The sequence below is a fragment of the Cryptomeria japonica genome, chromosome 2 (genome assembly GCF_030272615.1).
Source record: "Cryptomeria japonica chromosome 2, Sugi_1.0, whole genome shotgun sequence".
In the NCBI taxonomy this organism is placed as follows: Eukaryota; Viridiplantae; Streptophyta; class Pinopsida; order Cupressales; family Cupressaceae; genus Cryptomeria; species Cryptomeria japonica.
Window position 1 is genome coordinate 203691693 of NC_081406.1, and position 21276 is coordinate 203712968.

At 34.8% G+C, this 21276-nt stretch overlaps 1 protein-coding gene across 2 annotated transcripts in view; it reads left to right on the forward strand.

Moving 5' to 3' along the window:
* Nucleotides 1–14391, forward strand: part of LOC131046322 (DEAD-box ATP-dependent RNA helicase 17) — a 95141-nt gene extending 80750 nt beyond the window's left edge. For both annotated transcript variants that reach the window (XM_057980035.2, XM_057980036.2), the window contains exons 9-10: nt 6931–7183; nt 13866–14391. In XM_057980035.2, the coding sequence (XP_057836018.1) occupies nt 6931–7183; nt 13866–14108 (496 nt within the window). In that variant the 3' untranslated portion in view covers nt 14109–14391. The remainder of the gene's footprint in view (nt 1–6930; nt 7184–13865) is intronic.
* Nucleotides 14392–21276: the final 6885 nt, after the last annotated feature.

Here is a 21276-nt window from a genome sequence, read left to right on the forward strand (position 1 = left end):
TAATGCCTCCCCACCCATCCATGATAATGCTACACCCATGTGTGACCTATGTCACCATGTCTAATTAATTAATTTTGGGATAAGTTTTTTCCCAAGATCATGGTTCTCAATTTTGTTTCACGAAGAGGCACACATGATGGACTTGTTTTGCATGCTTAGGCGTGTTGTGACCATTTCACACATCGACCCATTGCAAATGGGGACCCCCTTTTTTTTTGCTTTTTAGGGTTTGTTTTTGGGTCTTTTGGGGTTTTGTTAGTTGGCTTTTGCATTTTTGAGTGTTGTCGGGGAGATCAATAGGATAGCAGGTCCTGCTGGAGTGAAAGTCCTGATCCTGAAATTTGGCTAAGTCTGGAATGTCCTGATCCTGAATTTGACTAAGTCTGGAAACTGAAAAACCTCCAAAAACTAGATTTTGCAATATAACTCCTGGAGGTCTGAAACCACTCTCAAACATCCTGAAAGTATATATGGAATATAACTTAAAGTATACTTAAATGTTATATTCCATAAAAAATTATCCTGATAGAGAGTTCAAAAGTCAAATTTCGCTCCTGTCCTTCACTGAGGATCCAGAGCGAATTTCGCTCTTGTCCCTCTCCAAGGGACCAAGACGAAGCGCTCCTGTCCCTCACCAAGGGTCCAGGGCGAAAAGGCTTATTTGAGTCATTCCTGACCTTGTTTGGTCAAATTGGAACATCAAAGGCATGGTGAAGGACGAAATGAGCATGATAGAGCATCCAGACTTGACAATGAAATGATGAAGTTTTTGCCTAGAAGGTCAAATTCGCTCCTGTCCCTCACTGAAGGACCAGAGCGCTTTTCTTTATATGCACAAGTTTTAGACCTTTCTTAGACTTTAACTTTTATTCATAGTATGAAGTAAGATGATATCTTCCCTAGCAAAGGAATTTTGAGATGAAAAGTGAAGCATTTTGGCCTAGAAGACAAAATTCGCTCCTGTCCCTCACTGAAGCACCGGAGCTTGAATTTCAAATTTGTACTGTTCTTGCAAGATCAAGATGATTTTATGATTTGAAGAGATCAAGGAAAACATGATTTGTGCGTTGAATATAACTTGAGTGGGCCACGAAGGAGAAAATCAACCCAAAAGATAATAGGCGCTCCTGTCCCTCACCAAGGAACCAGAGCGATTTTCTCACAAGGCCAATCTCTCGCAAAGGCAAAGCAAGTTTTATGTTTGAAATGAATGAAAAGGGGCGTGATTGGTACAATGAAGATAATTTCGAAGGCTAGCAAGACACAAGTAAGCTCATAGTTGCAAAATCGCTCCTGTCCCTCTCCAAGGGACCAGTGCGAAAAACACATTAGCCAGCCTTCCTCTCCAAATTGGGACGAGTCCAGGCCAAGGCACAAATTTGGAATGATATTTAAAGTGCTTCAAAGAAGAATGGAGTTGCAAGGACCACAAAATTCGATGAAAATTGGCTAGGGCGCTCCTGTCCCTCTCCAAGGGACTAGAGCGAAATCTTCAAAATGCCTGAGTGCCTAACATTTTGAAATGCTATTTCTTGTTGCTAGGACTCAAGATGAAGTGGGGAGTGATGTTCTACGTCTAGAAAGTAATTCGAGGTTGATATGATCAAGAGTTTGTGCAATGAACCAAAAGTCGCTCCTGTCCCTCACCAAGGGACCAGGGTGAAAATGCCTTAAGGCAAGCTCCTTCCAAAGATCACATGAATTGAACTTAAAGTTCCAGATAAAATGCCATTTTGAACGTCAAGGATGAAGTTTTGAACGTGGAAGCAAGAGATGCAAGGCTTAAAATACAAGAGCGCTCCTGTCCCTCTCCAAGGGACCAGAACGAAGTTATCAAAATTCATTATTTTTTGCCTTATTTTAGCAAATCGCACTAGATGCCAAGTTCGCCAAAAAACTTCGAAATATTTTTAAAAATTCTAATTAAATTGGGCATTTAATGAAAAGCGCATAGGATTTAATAATTAATTTTGAGCCTTGGAAAATCGTTTTTTTTAATTATTAATTAAGGCATTTCGAAATTATTTATTATTAAATTAAAATTTAAAAAGAAGAGCGCTTGAGGTATCATTTTTTATTGCTTAATTAAGTCGGCCTCTTCCTTTTTAGTTTTATTTATTTATTTTGGCCTATTTTCATCAAGTCGGCCTATGGGGAGGTGAAATGGTGAGCGCTCTATATATTTGGGGTGTGTTTTTCATTATTCAAATCATTCACTCATTGTTTCAAGTGCGATTTGGAGAAGCAAGGAAGGAGGTGCGAAATCTAGCTTGTGTGGAGCGAATTTCTACCAAGTGTGGAGACTAAGGAAGGCGAAATTCATCTTGAAGGCTATTGGAGAGGCGTATTTCTTGCTAGATTGGAGGATAAATTCCAGATGTTTTGAAGGTATTTGAAGGCGAATTTCCAGATTTTTGAAGAGGAAGGTGGAGTTCTTTTCCAAGCTAAAGGAGGTGCATTTTATCCAAGGGATGGCTATAAATCTTGCCTAACAAAATCCGGTCCTCTTCCTTCTTTTGCCAAGGTTTTGTAAGTTAAACAATCAAAGGAGGAGGTATGAAGAATCATTTTTGAAGTTCTTATTCAAGACTTATTGTGATCCCATTGCAATTTTGTAAAGTCTTAAGTCTTGAAGATCCAAATTCCATTCATTATTAATTTGAAAATGTGTAGTTCTTGATTTATTGTGACTTTTTTCAAATTAATATCTTAAGTTTTACTGTTGAAAGGTCTTAAATTTCATGCTTTGAGGTTTGATGCTCAAAAGACTAACTTTAATATTTTGTGTAGGCATCAAATGGAGATCTCGGAGTTGTAAAATCAAGCCAGATCAAGGACGGTCTCCTCCAAGACGATCAAGCAAGGAGAAGGGCGACTTCCTCTAGTCTAGCATCGACAAGGACGACCTTCTTTGGACTAACGTCATCAAGGGCGACCTCTTCCAATCCAACATTCCAAGGCGAGGTACATCAATCATCCTGCACATCAAGGACACAAGAAGTTAGAACAAGGGTTCGTTGAAGAAGCAGATAGTTCCAGATAAATTAATTAAAGCTAGCTTCTCAACAACATCAAGTTGAATATCTACCAAGTTACAAGTGTCAGACGAGGTGGCATCCCAGTCATCACTTCTCCAGTCAGTGTGGTCCACCTCAGCATTTCCAGATTCAATGTACCTAACCCATGGAAGGTGGCACAAACTCTGATGTACCTACCCCAGCTATCCATTGGTGGAATTTTCTAGAGAGGACATGTGTCCAAGCAATACAATTTTATCATTGGTCAAGCATTAAATGTTATGTAATGGTTGTAACAAACCCTAATTAGGGTTTTCATTGTTGAATCTTGGCCATTGATCTCGAATTGATCTAAGCCATCGAATTGTATTGAGGGCACTATAGAAGCCCTGGCATTTCATTTTGTAAGGTGGTTAGAATATAGTTGGAAGCAGTTAGAAGACAGATAGAGAGTAGATAGAAGGTGATTAGCTAGTTGATAGAATAGCAATTAGAGTAGAGTAGAGAGATAAGGCAAAGATTGTTGCCAAGATGTTGTTGTAAAAGACTTGTAACTTCATTGAAGAAATGGTGAAATTTATGGGTCGATTCGACAATTTGCGTGGTCTTTATACTTCTCATATTTGATTTCATGTTATTAGATGAGTGGAAGAAATGTGCTTGATTGATGGTGAAATTCGTATATCCATACTACTAGCAGTTTGTTGATTGCAGACTTGCCTTGCGTAGTCAACTGGAATCGTTCAGCTTAAGCCTAACTTCAATTATCGCTTCTTCATTGATATGCATCAGCGTGATGGTGTCTATGCCTGCAGTGATGATTTGAACATCATAAAGCTTTCCTTCGAAGATCGCACTGGCCTTGTGGAGATGGTCCTGCGATGTCAAAACAAGACCTAGTTAGAATTTCATCAAAGATCAATCATTGCTCCTACATTCCTTAGTATTAGGATTAGATTCTCTCCTCGCCCTTGTCTTTTTTCCTTTTTTTTCAAATCAAAGCTAGTGAAATCCTGTGTTCCAGCAATATTCAAAGCAGATCAGACGTTCAATCATCAAATGTAAGTCCCCTTGTGATTCCAGCAAATCACATCATACCACAGAGAGCTTATCCACACGTAGAGACCCTACATACAAGAACCTTGAAGTCATCCCGATTGATCCTTTTCGCGACATCTTCAGCATTCGGAGGCTTTACTCAAGAGAGGATAAGGTACCTTTAGGTATTTTATTCTGTGTTTGATAGTGTACAAAATACACGTCAACAAGGCGATAACCTCCTTACAATAAGGAGTTCAAGCAACATCAATGGAATACCTTTGGCATAGAAGAGTTATATCCTTGCCAAACATAAACATATTGACATGAATTTTGTGACTCAAGTTAACATGAGTTGTGGGTATGCGTATATAGGGACAATGACATTTCTTCCTTTTGAATGATGTTCCTTCATGTGAAATACTTCATTAGTTCTTTTGCTCTCTTGCTATAGAGGTTTCATAGTTTTCTTCTTCCAATTTTTTATGCTAAAGCTTTGCTAGGTTTTCTTTCCTTTTAAAATAATCTTTCATGCAAGAAAACACTTTGCCTTTCCATTCCTTAGTGCTCATTCATTGAAAATTAATTCTCTCGTCTTTTTGATCCAAGCTCTCCCTTTATGGTTTTTGACTCTTCTTTTGTTTAGTAGATTGTGCTGATCTTGCATTTATATGATCCTACTTTTGCACTAGATAAGTTGAATGGAAGGTTCTAGGGGTTTCTTCATTTTTGTGTTCTTATTGTTGTGTTTGCATAGAGGACACCTCAACAAATGCAAGTAAACATATATGGATCACATTAATTTTTGTCTATAGAAGATGCATCGCCACATAGAGTAGACATTGGGGCTCCCATGCTTTGGGGGTGGTCTACTTGCATCTTTGGTTAATAATAATGTGCCATTATAATTTTCATGTAAGTAGGGTTTTTGCATTCTATCAAATTATGTGATATTTTCTTAGGATTCAATTATGTAGTTTTGAGTCAATCTTGATTTACCCATATTTCACAAGTGGTGGTTCACAAGAACCCACCTCTCATGAGTATGAATGGCCCACAACACTCATTGCATCTAGTTGATGCTCACAAGGGATAAGCACTTGGGCTTTTTGGTAGGTCACTTGTCTAAGTACTACTCTAGCCCAAGTGCACTTAACTATGGAGTTTCCCTCAAGGTAAAGTCCATTTAGCTTGCTACCTCCTTTGCAAAACCTTTAACAAGTGTTGTGCCTTATGAAGTATTCATTATATAACTTCCTAGCTCCTTCATTTTCATGTTGGTGGTGTTTTTGCAATGTTTCAAATTATGTAATGTTTTATTAGGGTCCAACTATGTAGTTTTAGTCAATCTTTATTGATGCATATTTCATGAATAGTGGTTCGCTTAGCATGAATGGTTCACTTAGCACTCATTACATCGAGGTGATGCTTATAGAGGTGAAACATCTAGATTTCTCGAGAGGTCATCCATCCTAGTACCATTTTTACTCAAGAAAACTTGTCCACGAAGTTTACCCCAAAAGATCAAGCCAAGTTAGCTTGCTACGCTACTTGCAAAACCTGTGGCAATTGTTGTGCCTTATGAACCATTTATTACAGAGCTCCCTAGAGCATTCATTTTTATAGAGGTGATGTTTTTGTATTGTATCGAATTACATGATGTTTTATTGGGATTCAACTACATATTTTTGAGTCAATCTTAATTGATCCATATTTCATGGATACTGTTATTATCTTTTGTTGACTTCTTGATGGGCAAGAATCTCATGTAGATACTTGTAACAAAAACTATTGCTATTATCATTGCCATGAACACAATAATAATCCTATTATTGTACTTAGTATTATTATCATTATTCAGTAATAAAGGGACATTGTGTTGCCTGGGAATTATAGCTTTGGAAATGAAGTCTTACATCTCAAGTACCACCTTCTTGGACCTTCTGTTTGGGGAGTAGAATTCTCAAGTTTTCTGTGTATATGCACAATAATTACCAAATAAAGAACAACGAGAATTACTCAGCACCTGGATGATGTTCGGGCACACTGTAGTTTATAGATGATTTTGAAGTTTATCATCACCCTTACTGCAAAAACTAACCAACAGACGACAAATTCAAAAAGATTATAGCTTGCACCTATAATTTCTGTTGATGTTGTCCAGCAGAACATCAAGCCATAAAATTTGTCTAATGCCAGCCTTAGATAAAACATTGCAAATGCTGCTTTCAAAGAATGCTAAAATCTAATGTACCGGCCCAAATATGCTGAGGAGTCAGGGCTATACACACGTGTCATTTACATCATATCATTTTAGAACCAAATTCTTTTTAGTTTCATCTTAATATTCGAATCCTTCACATTTATCTATTTATACATGTAATCTTTACAACTCTCTTCTACAAGTATTGGTAACTTCTTTGTATAGCTTCGAGTGGTTCTACTCTAGAAGATGCATATAAGCTACATCTGTAATTCAATGATTAGAAGATCATTGTAGACGGAGGTCTATGTTAATTTTTTATAATGTTGGTCTGTTTGTGGAAGAATAAAAAATCAAGTAGTTGTGGAGCAAAGTCGTTAATTAACGGCTTAAACTGGGGTGCCCAGCAAGGAACCACACATTTGAAGACTTGACAACCCTGTTCAAGGAGCAACGAGTTTTTAGTCTTGTGCAGTGCTTGTGTGCAATTTTGCCATTCTGAAGGACATCTTGTCTGTCTTGATATTTGTAGCAACATTTTTTTCAAGATTTTTTGTTTGTTTGTAATTTAGTATTTTCTGAACTAATTTATATAGCATTGTCTCTCTTCTTGCTTGCTGCTAATTATGGTATAATGTTCTTAGAGTTGGTTGAATTTTCTATAATTTGTAGGGTTGGCAGAACAGCTCGTCTGGGCCAAAAGGGGGAAGCTATATTATTTTTGCAGCCTATTGAGTTGGATTATTTGAAAGAATTACAGAAACATGGTGTTCCTTTGAATGAGCTTTCGGTTAAAAAGATTCTAGATCACATTCAGGTGAATGGAATAGTGAAAAATCATAAACAGGGAAAATGGACTACACTTGAGATGCATCCTAGGGCATTGTCTATGCAGAAGGCCCTGGAATCATTCATTATGGCAGAGGTATTTTTGTTTTGAATTTTGTACATGGATACATGTCGTTCTATTTGGTTATAATTACCTTGCTTATTTTTTACATGCTTAACTCAACTTATTCTTTTTAGAATCGATAAATAGCCAACTCTTATTGCTGCCTTTTTTCTGTAAAGGAAGTTTTCAAATATGAAAGGCAACAATTATAGCTACACATTGCAACAGAGCACTTCTTAGAGAACATGAGAACCGGGACAAGAAAAGTATCTTTTAGAGGATGTTGCATGAGTTGAAATGCACCCTTGGTGTTCATTTTTGAAATGATAATTTGTTATTCGGTATTTTACAAAGGAGACAGAGACTCCTTAAATAGAGATTACCAGAGGATCTTTCCATAACAGAAACGATCAAGAATAGAAACACGAAAGAAAACATTCTAAATAAGAACTACCTATGAAAATGAAAGATCCTAAACTAACTAACTGAATGACCATTACAGAAACATTACAAAATTATTTTAATACCCTCCCTTAATAGTAATTTTACTAACTACCCTACAGAAAAACAAGTCACCCCCCTTATCCCCCTAAAATTATGTGGTCATTTGGCCACGAATGTATAGAAGGCTGCCCCCTTTTTAAACGCTTTGCAATATGAGCCTTCCGTTGAGACCCTCCGTAGTTCTGAAGAAGTTCTGATGTGACTAAGTTTATCATAACCCTTCTACCACAATCCTTCCAACATGATGTTGGGTAACAAAGCCATACCTCTATTTATCCAGAGACACTAAGAACAACTTCTCAAAACTTGTGCAAACAACCCATCATGATTATATTAAAAAAATATTAGAAAACCTTCCATGATTAAAAAATAAAAAACTTAGAAAACTGTCCATCTAAGAAAGAACCCATGATTTTTGTGTGATAAAATTGTGCAAAAACATGAACGGAGAAACCATGATTTTTGAAGAGAAAATCATGCAAAACCCTCCCTGATTTTTTGTGGATAAAAATCAGAAAACCCATCCACGATTTTTGAGGAGAAAATCGTACAAACCCCCCCAGCCTGTTGAAAAACTGTAGTAGTCACACCTAATTTTTTTTGAAGACTATATAATGCAATATTAAACCAATAAAGAGTACTTGCTGTTTGTTTGCTTTAGTTTGTTTTCATGATAATAATCAACATATAACAAATAAATGTGCATAAAGACATAAAATAGCAAGAGTAGATTGTAACTAAACCTCAATCAATCAAGCTTCATAGGACATTGCCACAGATTACAAATCAGACTTCAATTTAACAGTATTCTGAAAATCAGATTAAACATTTAAATTGCAGACCTATTACCAAAATGATTCACTAGGAAAGACAGCTCTGAGATATGTCCAGCACTCTAGCAAAGGATGCATGGACTAAGGCATCCAGGTCTCTAGAGTTGATAATAGGTCTCTAGCTGCTCCTAATCTGCTCCAGCACTCACAGTTTGTTGACAGCAGTGTTAAAATCAGAAATATAAATTATTATTTCAGACCTGGGATGATCTGCTCCACTTGATATTCTGTCCAGAATGTGCCCAGCAATCAGGAAAGCATAAAAAGGTAATAGAACAGCTACAGCCACACCCAAACATTACCAGATTTTTGTTAAAATCTACACCAGCACTCTGCAAATCAAAATTATTCACCCAAAAACTCACACCACACCAAAACCTTCAAACCCTCTTCAAAACATCATGTAAATCTTCATCTTCACACCCCAAAACACTCACCAAAATACTGAAAACTTCGTTTTTTAACAGTAACCAGTCTGAGTGGGTCTTCCACCACCGAAACTGGTGTCCCAGCTGAGGGTTTATGTCCTCAAACTAACAGATTGTCCTTCCTGGAAACACTCCAACAGCACTTCCTTAAGTTGGCAAAATCAAGATATCCCAAATGAGAGCCCATTAACCTTTTTAAAAGATTGAGAGGGAGAGTTAGGGCACTTTTAGGGTTTCCCTCCATTTAATTTTTTTTTTGAAAATCACTTTATTCCCTCATATGGGCATCCCTTTTCTCTTTGAAATAAATTACATTTTCTTTTAATAAACTTTTCCCTCTCATCTAGGCGTCCAGAAGGCATAATATTTGCCTTAAGTCATGAAATACATTGGCCCCCCTTTTAAAACAACATTGCCTGACTAGGACATGGGGGTATTTTCCGAAAGACTTAAAAGGCAACATTTTAAAGATTAATAAGGCCAATAAAGCAAATATTTCTCAAAAGCCTTTTAACTCACCAACGATATGAATAGAAACTCTACACTAACTAAAGGACTGGTGGCTCATTGACTTACTATAAATCTAAGTTACCGGTACATCTAGGTTTTGACCTGGATCCAGGTACGATTCGAATCAGATTCGGATTCGAACTGGAATCCCTGTGGAATCGAACAGGGTTCCTGCATTTGCCCTTTGAAACGTATCGGCATTTTCAACCATGAATCCCAACGTATTTGGAATGACGTAGCGTTTATTTTTCGATTCTGTGGCGTTTTTGACGAGTCAATGTCGAATGTGGATTTCGAGGGTTTTTTTTTCCACTTTTTAGAAAGAAAACGTGTTTACCCTAAATTAAAATACATAGGTTTCTCTTCGAATTTTTTGTGCAGCCAAGAAGAACAGATGCAAGCATAGACGACGCAGCAAGGCGACGCACAACGAGGGCAGACGAGGGGAGGTGACGCACGATGAGGTCAAATGAGGGCAGACGAGGGCAAAGTAGCCTCCTCCCAACGAAGATTCACTCTTCCATCCATTCGAATAGCCTCTTCCCGACGGATATAAAACCAAATTTGTGTTCGACGGAAGTGTTTCCTTATTCTCCTATAATTACTCTATATAAGTTTTAACTTTAATTTTAGGTTTTTAATTTACTAAAATTTTATTAAATTTAATATCGTTTATTATTATTATTAACATTAAGAAGCTTACAATTATTTTAATGAATTCTATTGTTTATTAAATTTAAACTTAAATTAGTTATATTAAATTATATTAATTAATATTAAATTAAATATTATTTAATATTTATTGTTAATTTAATTATTTTTATTATTATTAAACATGTGTTATTTTATGAATGACCTATTAAGTAGTATTTATATTAATAGGTTTTGAAAAATAGTGATAGGAATATAGTTTTACTTTTATTTTGTTAATATTTATTATTAATTTTTAACATGTTTAAAAACTCAATAATATCAAATAACTTTATATTAATATGGTATTAAGATAATAGTTCATAAACTTATAAATTTAATATAATATAGATTTATATTATTATTACATTAAAGTTTTAGGTATTAAATATGTATATATTTATGATTTCATATGTTTATTAAAGAGGTGTACCCAAAACGTACCCAACCCCCTCCAAAAAAATTGACGTATCCGCGTACCAAAACTACGTACCCGTATCCGTACCCATACCCGATTCGGTAACTTAGCTATAAATAGTAAACACCCAAAGGAGCTCACTGCTAAAAAAAGCAACTCTGCCAGAAAGCTAAAGAAACACCTGCACGATCTCAACCAAGACACAAAAGTCCCTTAACCACAACCACTTAACCTACAGGGACTTAGAATAGGCTATTGGAACTCCAATGTTGACTAGACGCGAGGAGGGGACATTACAAAAACTTTACTCACAGCCATCATAAGTAGTAAACAGAAATAAAGTTTTTTTGTGGAAAAAATTGAGCAAAACCCTTCCATGATTTTTTGTGGAAAAAAATCTGAAAACCCTCGAATTTTTTTACTAAAAATATTCGCCAAAAAAGAACCTAAGATTTTTTGTTAGTCAAAGTTTGTCATTGCACCAAAAGATCGACCTATTAATGCTTGAAACAAACACCAGAGATAAACAAACAATAGGAGGCGGTTAAGCCATGTTGTGAATCCTCAAGGGTGGCATTGAACAACCAAGGGGATGAAGGGCACAAACCTTCCAACAATCTCCCCCAACTTGACCGAGGGATTCGAACCCGTGACCCGAGCTCTGATACCATGGAATGATAATTTGTTATTCGGTATTCTACAAAAGATATGAAGGCTCCTTAAATAGAGATTACAAGAGGATCTTTCTATAACGGAAATGATAGAGAATAGAAACATGAAAGAAAACATTTCTAGTAACAGCTAACTATGAAAAGGAAAGACCTTAAACTAACTGAATGGACATTATAGAAACATTACAAAATTACTTCAATAGTTTTTGTTACTGTTTTAATTTTTTAAGTAAACTTGGCCTTGTAAAAAAACACATTAAAACTTGAAATAAATTTTATAAATAGCCAAATTCCAATATCCAATTTTTTTGAAAGGTTGTTTTCCAATATGGCAGACAACATTGTAGTTTAATATTTCAACTGTGTGCATTTTAGAATAGTAGAATCCTGTACAAGAATAATATCCTTGGAAAGATTTTAAATGAACATCGGTGTTATTTATGTAATTTCTTTTATTTTGCAGTTAACTTGGCCTTGTTACTCTATTGATTACTGGAATTTTTATCTGTAAAACCATCAGTCCCAAGTCAGAAAGTGAATCTAAGAATTATTTGCATGGATTTCCTACTCTAAAATATAATGCAGCCTAAATCAAATCTTGGATGTTTCGTGTGGATGCTATTGCTAATCCAGTTGAAACTCGTATCCACACTAATGACACTAGGGCTTGAGCTTATTCTACCACAATTGATTTTTGTCTGAAGCTTGTCTGGCATAGGGCTCAAATTCAAACCCATGCTTTTATTGGATGCCGGAATTGACATCTCTGATGTGGAGAAAAATCACACCTAATTACCTGAGGAGTTTACCCTGACGTTATGAACAATAAACACCTGATAATTTCACATCAGTACCTGTCAAGTAGTTTACCCCTACAATAGTTTTGTCTGTGTAGCTAGAAGAATCAGACAATGAGGGGGACCCTAGGCATTTTAGTATTATCTTCACAAATACAACTTTGAAAAGTTTAGTTGTTAGAAATATGGACGTTAACATCAACAAGGTTGAGCTTTGGTGAAATTGAAACTATTAAAGTAATCTCTAATATGGATCATTCTTTAAGGGTCGGGAGAAATGTCAAACTATTAATTGTTGAAGGCAAGTAATGAGGGGATCAAATGGCAAGATTGCTCAAAAACAAAGTTAATTCTTTATCTATAGGCAATTTCATGGCCTAAGTAGTTTATCCTTCATTTCTCGATGCCCAATGCTACAAAATTTTGTAATTCAAATTGTTTTTCATACAGCACAATTTCTTTAGATATTTGCTTAGGTTTTTGATATGGTGATTTTGTGGATGCATATTTTATAATCTTATGGGATGTCTGTTGGTCTTCTCCAAATTTTTGTGTCTTAGATGATTTCGTTTTTGCCTTTGTCTATCAGTTTGACTTCTTGGCCGTTTATTACTGATACCCCTATTTACATGTTTACACATTCATGAATTTCTAGGTGCCATATACTCCATTTTTTATTAAAATTCTCGCCGTGTGTGTTCATATTAACATTTTGGGGTTTCGGGAACTGGGAAGGCGTTCCTACAATTTGGGGGACATTTCTAGGGATGTCCCTCTCTCTAGGTATGCTATGGGGATCCCTGCCATCCCAGGGTCCCTTGATCTTTTGGGCATGTCATGATGTCACTGATGGCTTTATTTATTTTTGATATAAAATTAAAAGAGCTGTAAAATGAAAAAGAAAAAGTCGACAGTAGCTTACTTCATTGTGTTTTGTCGATAAATCCATCATTTTTATATTGATGATATGTATTTATGTATTTGATTTTGGATATATTGTTTGGTAAATGCTTGGTACTGTTAAAGTCATCTCTTATACCATGTTCTGTCTTTTATTATCTTTTCTGGGACGGGTTTCAGTTTCACATATTGCATAGGCTTCCTCACTATTTGGAGGCATACTAACGATTCTTCATTGCATACTTCATTTATAAGTTCCCTTATAATATGCTAAAACACATTTCTTTTTGACATTTGGAATCTGGGCTACTCAGCTTAAAACTATCCCTCACAGGCACCTAAAATTTACGCTAAGAAAGTTTTCACTTAATAAACTATAGTAACTGAATATTCTTGTTCGTTGGAGTCAATGAATAATAAAGGAAAGACAAAGCAATGCCATGCCAGGCTACTTTTCTGGTTTCTGTGCTTTAACATTGCCTGCGGATGGACTTGGATTCACTATTGTAACATGTAGAACTTTGGATGATCAGTTGGCTCGATGGAATGCCTTTGAAAATTTCATTTCTGTTAGTTGTTTAAATTCCTTTTTAATTCATTTGTAAATTATAAATCTAAATATAATTTAAATAGCTGTCCTCCCCGGCCTTCTTCAAAATCTGTAAATTCCTTTGCCGTCTCTGAAATTATGTCCCCATCCCTTAGCTCGGAGAAACATTGCATTGGATGCATATTTGAACCTTCAAAATATAGAACATTCTCTTTATGTATGCTGTCCTTGGTGCAAACTTGGATATGTGATTTTGGTGCAATATCAGTTTCTATCTTGCAGCTTTTTGGAAGTATGTATTTATGAACACATTTTGATGGATGATGTGTAATTTCTAATTAATTCTTATACTTGATCTGTGCTTTTGAATTCTTTTGTTTTATTATAGATCTTAATTGATGTTTTCACATGCAGGTAAGCATGAAACAGCTTGCAAAAGATGCTTTCTGTTCTTTTGTACGTGCATATGCTGCTCATCGAGGCGATCTCAAAAGGATATTTCAGGTGAAGAAACTTCATCTGGGCCATGTTGCAAAGAGCTTTGGCCTTAAAGAGCAGCCATCCTTGGTTGGAAGATCATTTAACAAGCAAAATAAGAAGAGGGAGAGGAGTCAAATGCATAACAAATGGTCAAAAAAGAAGAGGCGTGTTACATGAGTTGGGTCTCTTAATTTATTACAGTTCATTGTATAAGAAATGAATTTTCATTAGAGAAAGAGTGTATTATCAAATCCAATAGCACATACTTTGAAATTCATTAAAATGACGTTCCAGAAATAAGAAAGCATGTGTTCCCAATTTGGACGAAAATTAGCATTTAAAATGGCATTCATATACAATGTTTTCTTGTCAAAACCATATAGGCAGAGTACTTAATTTTGGATTATATTTCACTCAAATGATTAGTTAACCTCATCCTTTTACTTGAAGTACGCTCCTACATATTCACCCATTAGTTTGGGCGTGAGTGCAATTATTTTAGTTGTTTTTAATGGTATAGGTATTGCCATGTAGTTCAGTTGCTCTTTGTCTATGATAGTCTTGATTAAAAGGATGGCACGCTAATGATGTCTACATCAATTGTCTAAATTGGTTAAGGTACGCTCAAATAGTTATTTTTATAGACTCCTGAGTATCTTCAAAATGTTTTGGTAGTATATAATTTAGCTTATTTGAGACATGGTTTTCTAACACATTGTAGTTAGACATTTTACATCATGTCAGCTTCTAATTGTTTTTATACTACTTGACATTGTGAAGGGTATAAACAAAAGTAATTAATTTCCCATATGCCATTTTTAAGTGCGAAGCCTCCTGAAATTAAAAAAAAAATAAAAAAAATAATTAAAAATCCACACAATATATCAATGCTGTATGACCTTGGACATGTTAGAATAAAAATCCACACAATATATCAATGCACAATAACACGAACATGGTGGATGACCTTAAACATGAGCTTAAACACAAAATGTCCAACGTAGTGAAATCATAAAAGAATGCATCATTGTCTTTAGAATTGCTGCCAAAGAATGAATTATTGGATATATAGATATGTGGCCCCATGCCCTTTATTAATACACCTATCCTCAATAACATGCGAGGAGAGTCAATACTCTATAGCCTTGCTATGTTAACATCAACTCCCATGTGTATACTCCATGCTATTGATAATTAAATGGGTCCAATTATGAGTTTTAAATTTGTAATGATTTTCTAAATGAAAACTTAGACGGCCAAGAGAAAGGTGACATTTGCTTGCCCATAGAGAAAGACAATTACATGCCTCCTCCTAGTTAGAAGATTTCCATTTTTTTATTATCTCATGTTGATTTGAATAATGTATGAGCCACTAATTGCTACTGCATATGAAGTGCATGATCTTTGAATCAGTAACGTGTACACACTAATATTTATTCAATCAATTTCCTATGGCTTTTGATCTTTGTTCAATTATTCTTTATAATACATTAAGTTCCTTAATTGGTGTATTTGTTGACTTTGGCATGTTTGTCATTGATGTTAAAAAGTTGTTTGTCTCAGCCTGCATTATGTTCACAAAGATTACCTTCATGTGAGCTCACATGACCATTCCCTCTTCATGGAGGCTCACATATATGTTTACTAGATTAGGCTCACATGGTCGTTCCCTCTTCATGCAGGCTCACATAGATGTTTACTAGATCAGGCTCACATGGTCGTTCCCTAGATAGGTTGTTTGAAAAGAAGTGTTGTTTTTATAGTTGACAGGTTTGCATTATGTAATTAGGTTATGTCAGGATTTGAATCCAGAGCATAGTGTGGCGACATGAGTAAAGCAATATGGCAACATGACAATTTAGTGATCAAAAGAAATGGGAACCTTAATATCAACAGTAATAGCATCGTACCAATGGATAGTAATTAAAGAAATATTTGAGAATATGTTATTGAGCACGACACATTGTAGAGATCATTTTTTTCTTGATAAGCTTCTTTTAGTATCTTGGTGACTTTCTTTCTTTGGTGCTTCTATTTCGGTGTGATATTAGCTTTCAATAAGACATTTCTGATACCTAGTCGATGTTATATTTCTTATCGAAGAGTTGGTTTCGATGTAACATTTGTTCTGTCTTGGTAATGAGTTTGTCAGTATAACCCAAGTGGCGATCTATGTGGTGACTTATAGTTTTGACGAAGTGCTTTGTCATTGCGATAAGCAAAGTGTTGAGGAGATGTACAAGGGTCTTGACGAAGTGTTTGGTTTCGATGTGACTTAAGGAATTGGTAAGATAGTTTCTGCTGTTAGTCGAAGCTTGTTGCTACATCGACAAAGCCTTTTTCGTTGTGACACTAGTAGGTCTTGGTGTTAGAAGTTTTGATTTCGGTGTAATGTTGCATTTCAATGAAGCCTTTTTTGAGACACTGCGAAGTATAATCCTTTGTCGATAATCTTGGAGATAGAATGGGGACCACGTATGACTTGCTTTGACTTGCTGCATGGGATGTTGGTGATCTGTCCAAGCTGGACCAATGGAAGTTTTTTTTTCAAGCCTCTTCAATGTCTAGTAGTTTTGACAGTTGAATTGATCAGGGAACTAAATCAAACCGTTCTGAACTATCATATTTAAACCATCATGAAGAATTGTTCGTACCTGAGGAAAATGTTGTATTTTGAATTGATGTTAGCATACTCAGTAAGAAAAAGTGTCGAAAATGAATGATATCAGATGTGGTGTTTGAGAAGCAGGGTTCGATGGTAAGAACATGACTGCACTGACTTGTGAGAATGTAAGGTTTGCAAATCAATGTTATTCTTACAATTGTAACTATAAAATATGGGCTATCATGTTTATGATTGTTTGTGCAGATGAAGTATTTGTTCTATATGGCAAATTGGAGTGAATGTGAAAAACAGGGTTATCCCTCGGTTTGTGTAGACACTTTATGGAGGTTGTAACAAAGTGATATGAAATTGAAAGATTTTCCTCAAAGTATTGATGTCTAATCATAACAATTAGCAAGGGTTTGGTGATAGCAGTAAGCAATGGCCTGGTATAGACAGTGATGGATTGCTTGTAGAGAGAGTAATTGCTTGTTCATTTCTTAACATATATGCAAAATACTAATGTTGAACTTCCAAGTCGTATGTTGGCATGTTTGTCATTATTATTGCAATTTTGACTGAGGGGTGTAAAGTTTTGAAGAGCAGTTTGTGAAGGAAAGAAATGTGAAACAAAAAATCTCTATGACAACATGTATCAGATGCTTTGAATGGAAATAGAGTAACCCTCTAAACTAGTTTTTTGTTCTGAATTTTTACAGGGGTTGGTGCTCCTTGGAGTGGGTGCTCCTAAAAGCTTGTAAGGGGTTGGTGCTCCTAGAGTTGGTGCTTTGAATGTAACCAGTGAGGCTCTGTCAGTGAGACATTTTTTTAATCAGCTAGTGAGGCATATGTATTTTCCAGTGAGGCTCATTTTCATTAAGCCAGTGAGGCATTTTCGAGTGGTTTTATTCCCCATGAGGGTTTTCCACTCAGGACAATTTTTGTGTTATGAGTTGTTACTTTGATGTGATTGATCCTTATGTCCATTTGATTCTCTTCGTGGTCATTGAAGTCACAATTCATCTCAATATTATGGTTAAATGAATATCCTTGTTTTTGAGTCTCATGTGTTAAAGATTGCTTCATAATATTGTGTTGATGCATCTTTGATATTGATATGTTAGTGTCAGTTGTCATGGTGCCTATCTCAATTCAACATAAGTTGTTATGATGTGTAATATGATGCTTCGTCTTAGTTTATCAGAAGTAGTTTTGATTTAAGTTGATGTCTACCAAAGTTTTTGATTCTGAGTATACATGTAGTTATGTTGCAAAGTTTTTGAAAGTTTAAGGTCTTTTTGAATTAGTATACCACTGAATCACCCCCTCTCAGTGGTATTGTACTCCAATAGTATTATCTTGTGATTGCCCATCTAATTCAACTCAATGATACCATAGCCTAATTGCTCTTGCATGTTCCATCAAATAGGGTCACAATATTAAAACTTGGGTTAAAGATAAGATCTATCAAATTATATTCTTGGTAGATGCAAATGATCACAAATAGGTTCAAAGAATGACTTATTGACTCTTGGATTCCCTTTAATATGTTGATTGAGATTGCTTTAGAAAGACAAAGAATAGTGATGAACTAATTTGCATAGACGCTCCAGATATATTAGACGCCCTACAAAAAGATTATTTTATATTTTTCTTTCGGTAAGGAAAAATTTGAAATTTCCACCTTTGAGGGAAAAGTTGATGAAGCTAATGTTACCAATTGTAATTTTAAATTGGAAATCCATATCTTTGTGAATAATTTTTATGATAAAGAGAAACATTTTTTCTTTGAAAAGACGAATCTTATCCTCAATAAGGTTGGGAGGCTAGCTTACTTCCCAAGGAAGAATCCAAGCATCCACTTTGATATGGTCATGAAGGTACATATAGTGACAACGACTATGGTAGAAGGATCACCACCAATAACTTCCATGCAACACCACTAGTAACTTCCATGCATCATCACCACCAATATGATGGAATATTTGGGTCCTCAAGTATCATAACAACCTTCATGTTTATATTTTGACATTTGTGAAATTTGTGACTAGCACAAAAAAGGGTGCAAGGATTACACCGATAGAAAAATCTTTGTAGATTAATATGTTAGAAAGTAAATACGATTTGTGCATATAATAAATTATTTTGATTAAAAAATGTTAGATTTTGTGAGCTAAAATTATTCACAACAATTTTTCCCAGCTCTCTTTATAAATATGAAGCTTACTTGAGATTTGGATTCTATAGTAGTGCATTCCAGTCCATGTTTAGATACCTTGGAGGATATTAAATTGATGATAACAGACGATAAGATGAATTATTTACTCACTATTAAATGGAAGATAATAGGTAATAAGATGAATTATTTACTCACTATTTTTCTATTAAATTATATTTAAAAAAAATCATTTTTTTTTTCTCATAATTAATATGAAGCTAATTAGTTGTTTTAAAACATTAGATTATATAAAAAAATAATATTGAATAATAACAAACTAAAAGTTGTGGTGAATTCACCCCTCTTGAGTGCCATAATCAAAATTTTGCAGGGAAACATAAAAATATACATTTATTTCTCAACCACAAATGTCCAACACTAACGATAGTTAAGTTATTACAAGTAATTCAAAACTTGATTCAGATGTGTAGTTCTCTAATTCAATTTTAATAAAGTTAGGCAAATGTTTTTTCTATTCAAAACCAAACTAAAAGTACAAGTCCCCTTTTCAACCTTAATTCCTTTGCTCGAAAATTACCAATACAAACTACACAAGCACCATATGAAAAAAAGAGATCTATTAAAAAAGGTGTCTGTCTTTCTGTGTTGATCTTGTTGTGTAGTGGAAAATCACACATTCATTCCCCAAATTTAGTCCTCATCACATATTCGCATGAAAGGAAAACTTGCACAACACAAACTATATACACAATCAAATCTCCCATTTTACAACAACAATTTTAGTTTTCTAGTATCAAATGCATTGTTACCAATTGTGTTGAAGTTGGTCAAGAAGAGCTTGCATTTACGCCAATTGCTGTATGAGAATTATTTTGGTAATTGTAATTTCACTTATAGAACACACTATTTTCTTATAACATACCATATTTCATTTTCTCTAATTAAAAGCTTAGTCCAAAAAACATCAATTCTATCCAATACATTTTCACATCTAAAATAGGCCTCAATTTAGCCCTGTAGTTACAAACAATAAGTAATCAAACATTTTCTTTGAAAAATTACAATAATAACAAAGCTAAAGACAAAACCTTAGAAGGCTGGTATAGTATGAGCATAAGGGAGAACGCAATTCTATTGTTATCAAGCCAACTTGCCAAGATTTCTTGCACATATTTCCACTTAACATTAATATATTCCTTGGGCATCATGTTTGTCATTCTCGGCGAATCTTCGTTCCCGTTTCTTAACAAATTGACTATGATTGAATTCGTGTAAAAGCCTGCTTGGGAGATTATAGAGTTAAAGCCGAGCTTAATCCCTTCAAGAATAGTAACACCATTGGACCGATTCCTATTGCAACGATGATATCAGACTTGACATATGTCTAAAAAAGAAATTACAAACTTTAAACTTATTTATAATTTTATTAATTCTATAATTATAAGCATTAAATAATTTTAAGAAGTCCAAGGGGTTGAACTTAGTTGGTTAAAGAATTGAGTTCTCAATGTGGAGACCCAAGTTCAACTCCCATGAGGGACACCTTTGTGTAGAATTCCAAGTTGTGACTCTTGGTCTTCCATTGGTTGTGTCACATTGTTTAAAGTGGATTTCTAAGTTGTGACCCTTGGTCTTCCAATTGTTGTTTCTAGTTTGGTGCTCGAAAGGAGCCAGTATTTGTAATAAGTTTGCTCGAAAGGAGCTGGTATTTGTAATAAGTTTGTAACGTGGATGCTCGAATGAGCAAAAATGAGCTTTGTGATTCTATGATACTTAATACAAAAAAAATAATTTTAAGAAGATTTATACATGATCCTATTTTGAAGAAGCTATTGTAAAATAAATTTAGAAAGATGTTAATTGGGTTATGATGCTTTGATAAAATAAAATATGATGAAATTAGTAGAAAAATTAGCCAATAAAAAATTGAAAGTCAATATGTAGTGTGTGTATTGTATGAATTTCAAGGGAAATGGATGAATCACTAAGTAAGAAGCTGAGAAAAGATTATGCACAATAGAAAAGTATAAATTGTAATGAAACCTTTGCTCTCTTTGAAGTTTACAACGATGCGAATGCTTTTGCCCATTGTAACACAACTTGAATTGATGCAAAAAATATCTTTCATAAGGGCCATTTTAAAGAAGAGTTATATATAGAACAATCATAATCTCTCTCTCAAAATAAAAGATGAGTTGTTTTCATCTTGGTAAAGACATATAAAGAAGCGAGAAAAACCCTTGTGCATTGTTTACAATCATTAATCAAAGACATAATTGTAAAATGGAACACCAAGGCTTGCTCTTTTAGAGAGGTATAATAAGGAACACTAGGGCTCACTATTTCTAACAATTATAAAAAGGAACACCAGGGCTCATTATTTCAAATGATTAGTCAAAATATTTGAAATGTCTATGATTTTGGGTGATGTCAGAGTTGATAGGAGTAGGATGGTGGCAAAGGTGGACAATATTTTTACATTTATGATTGCAATATGATTGACCACCAATGAAATATATTTATTTTGATCCTGCATTTATTGAAAGATATTATCCAGTGTG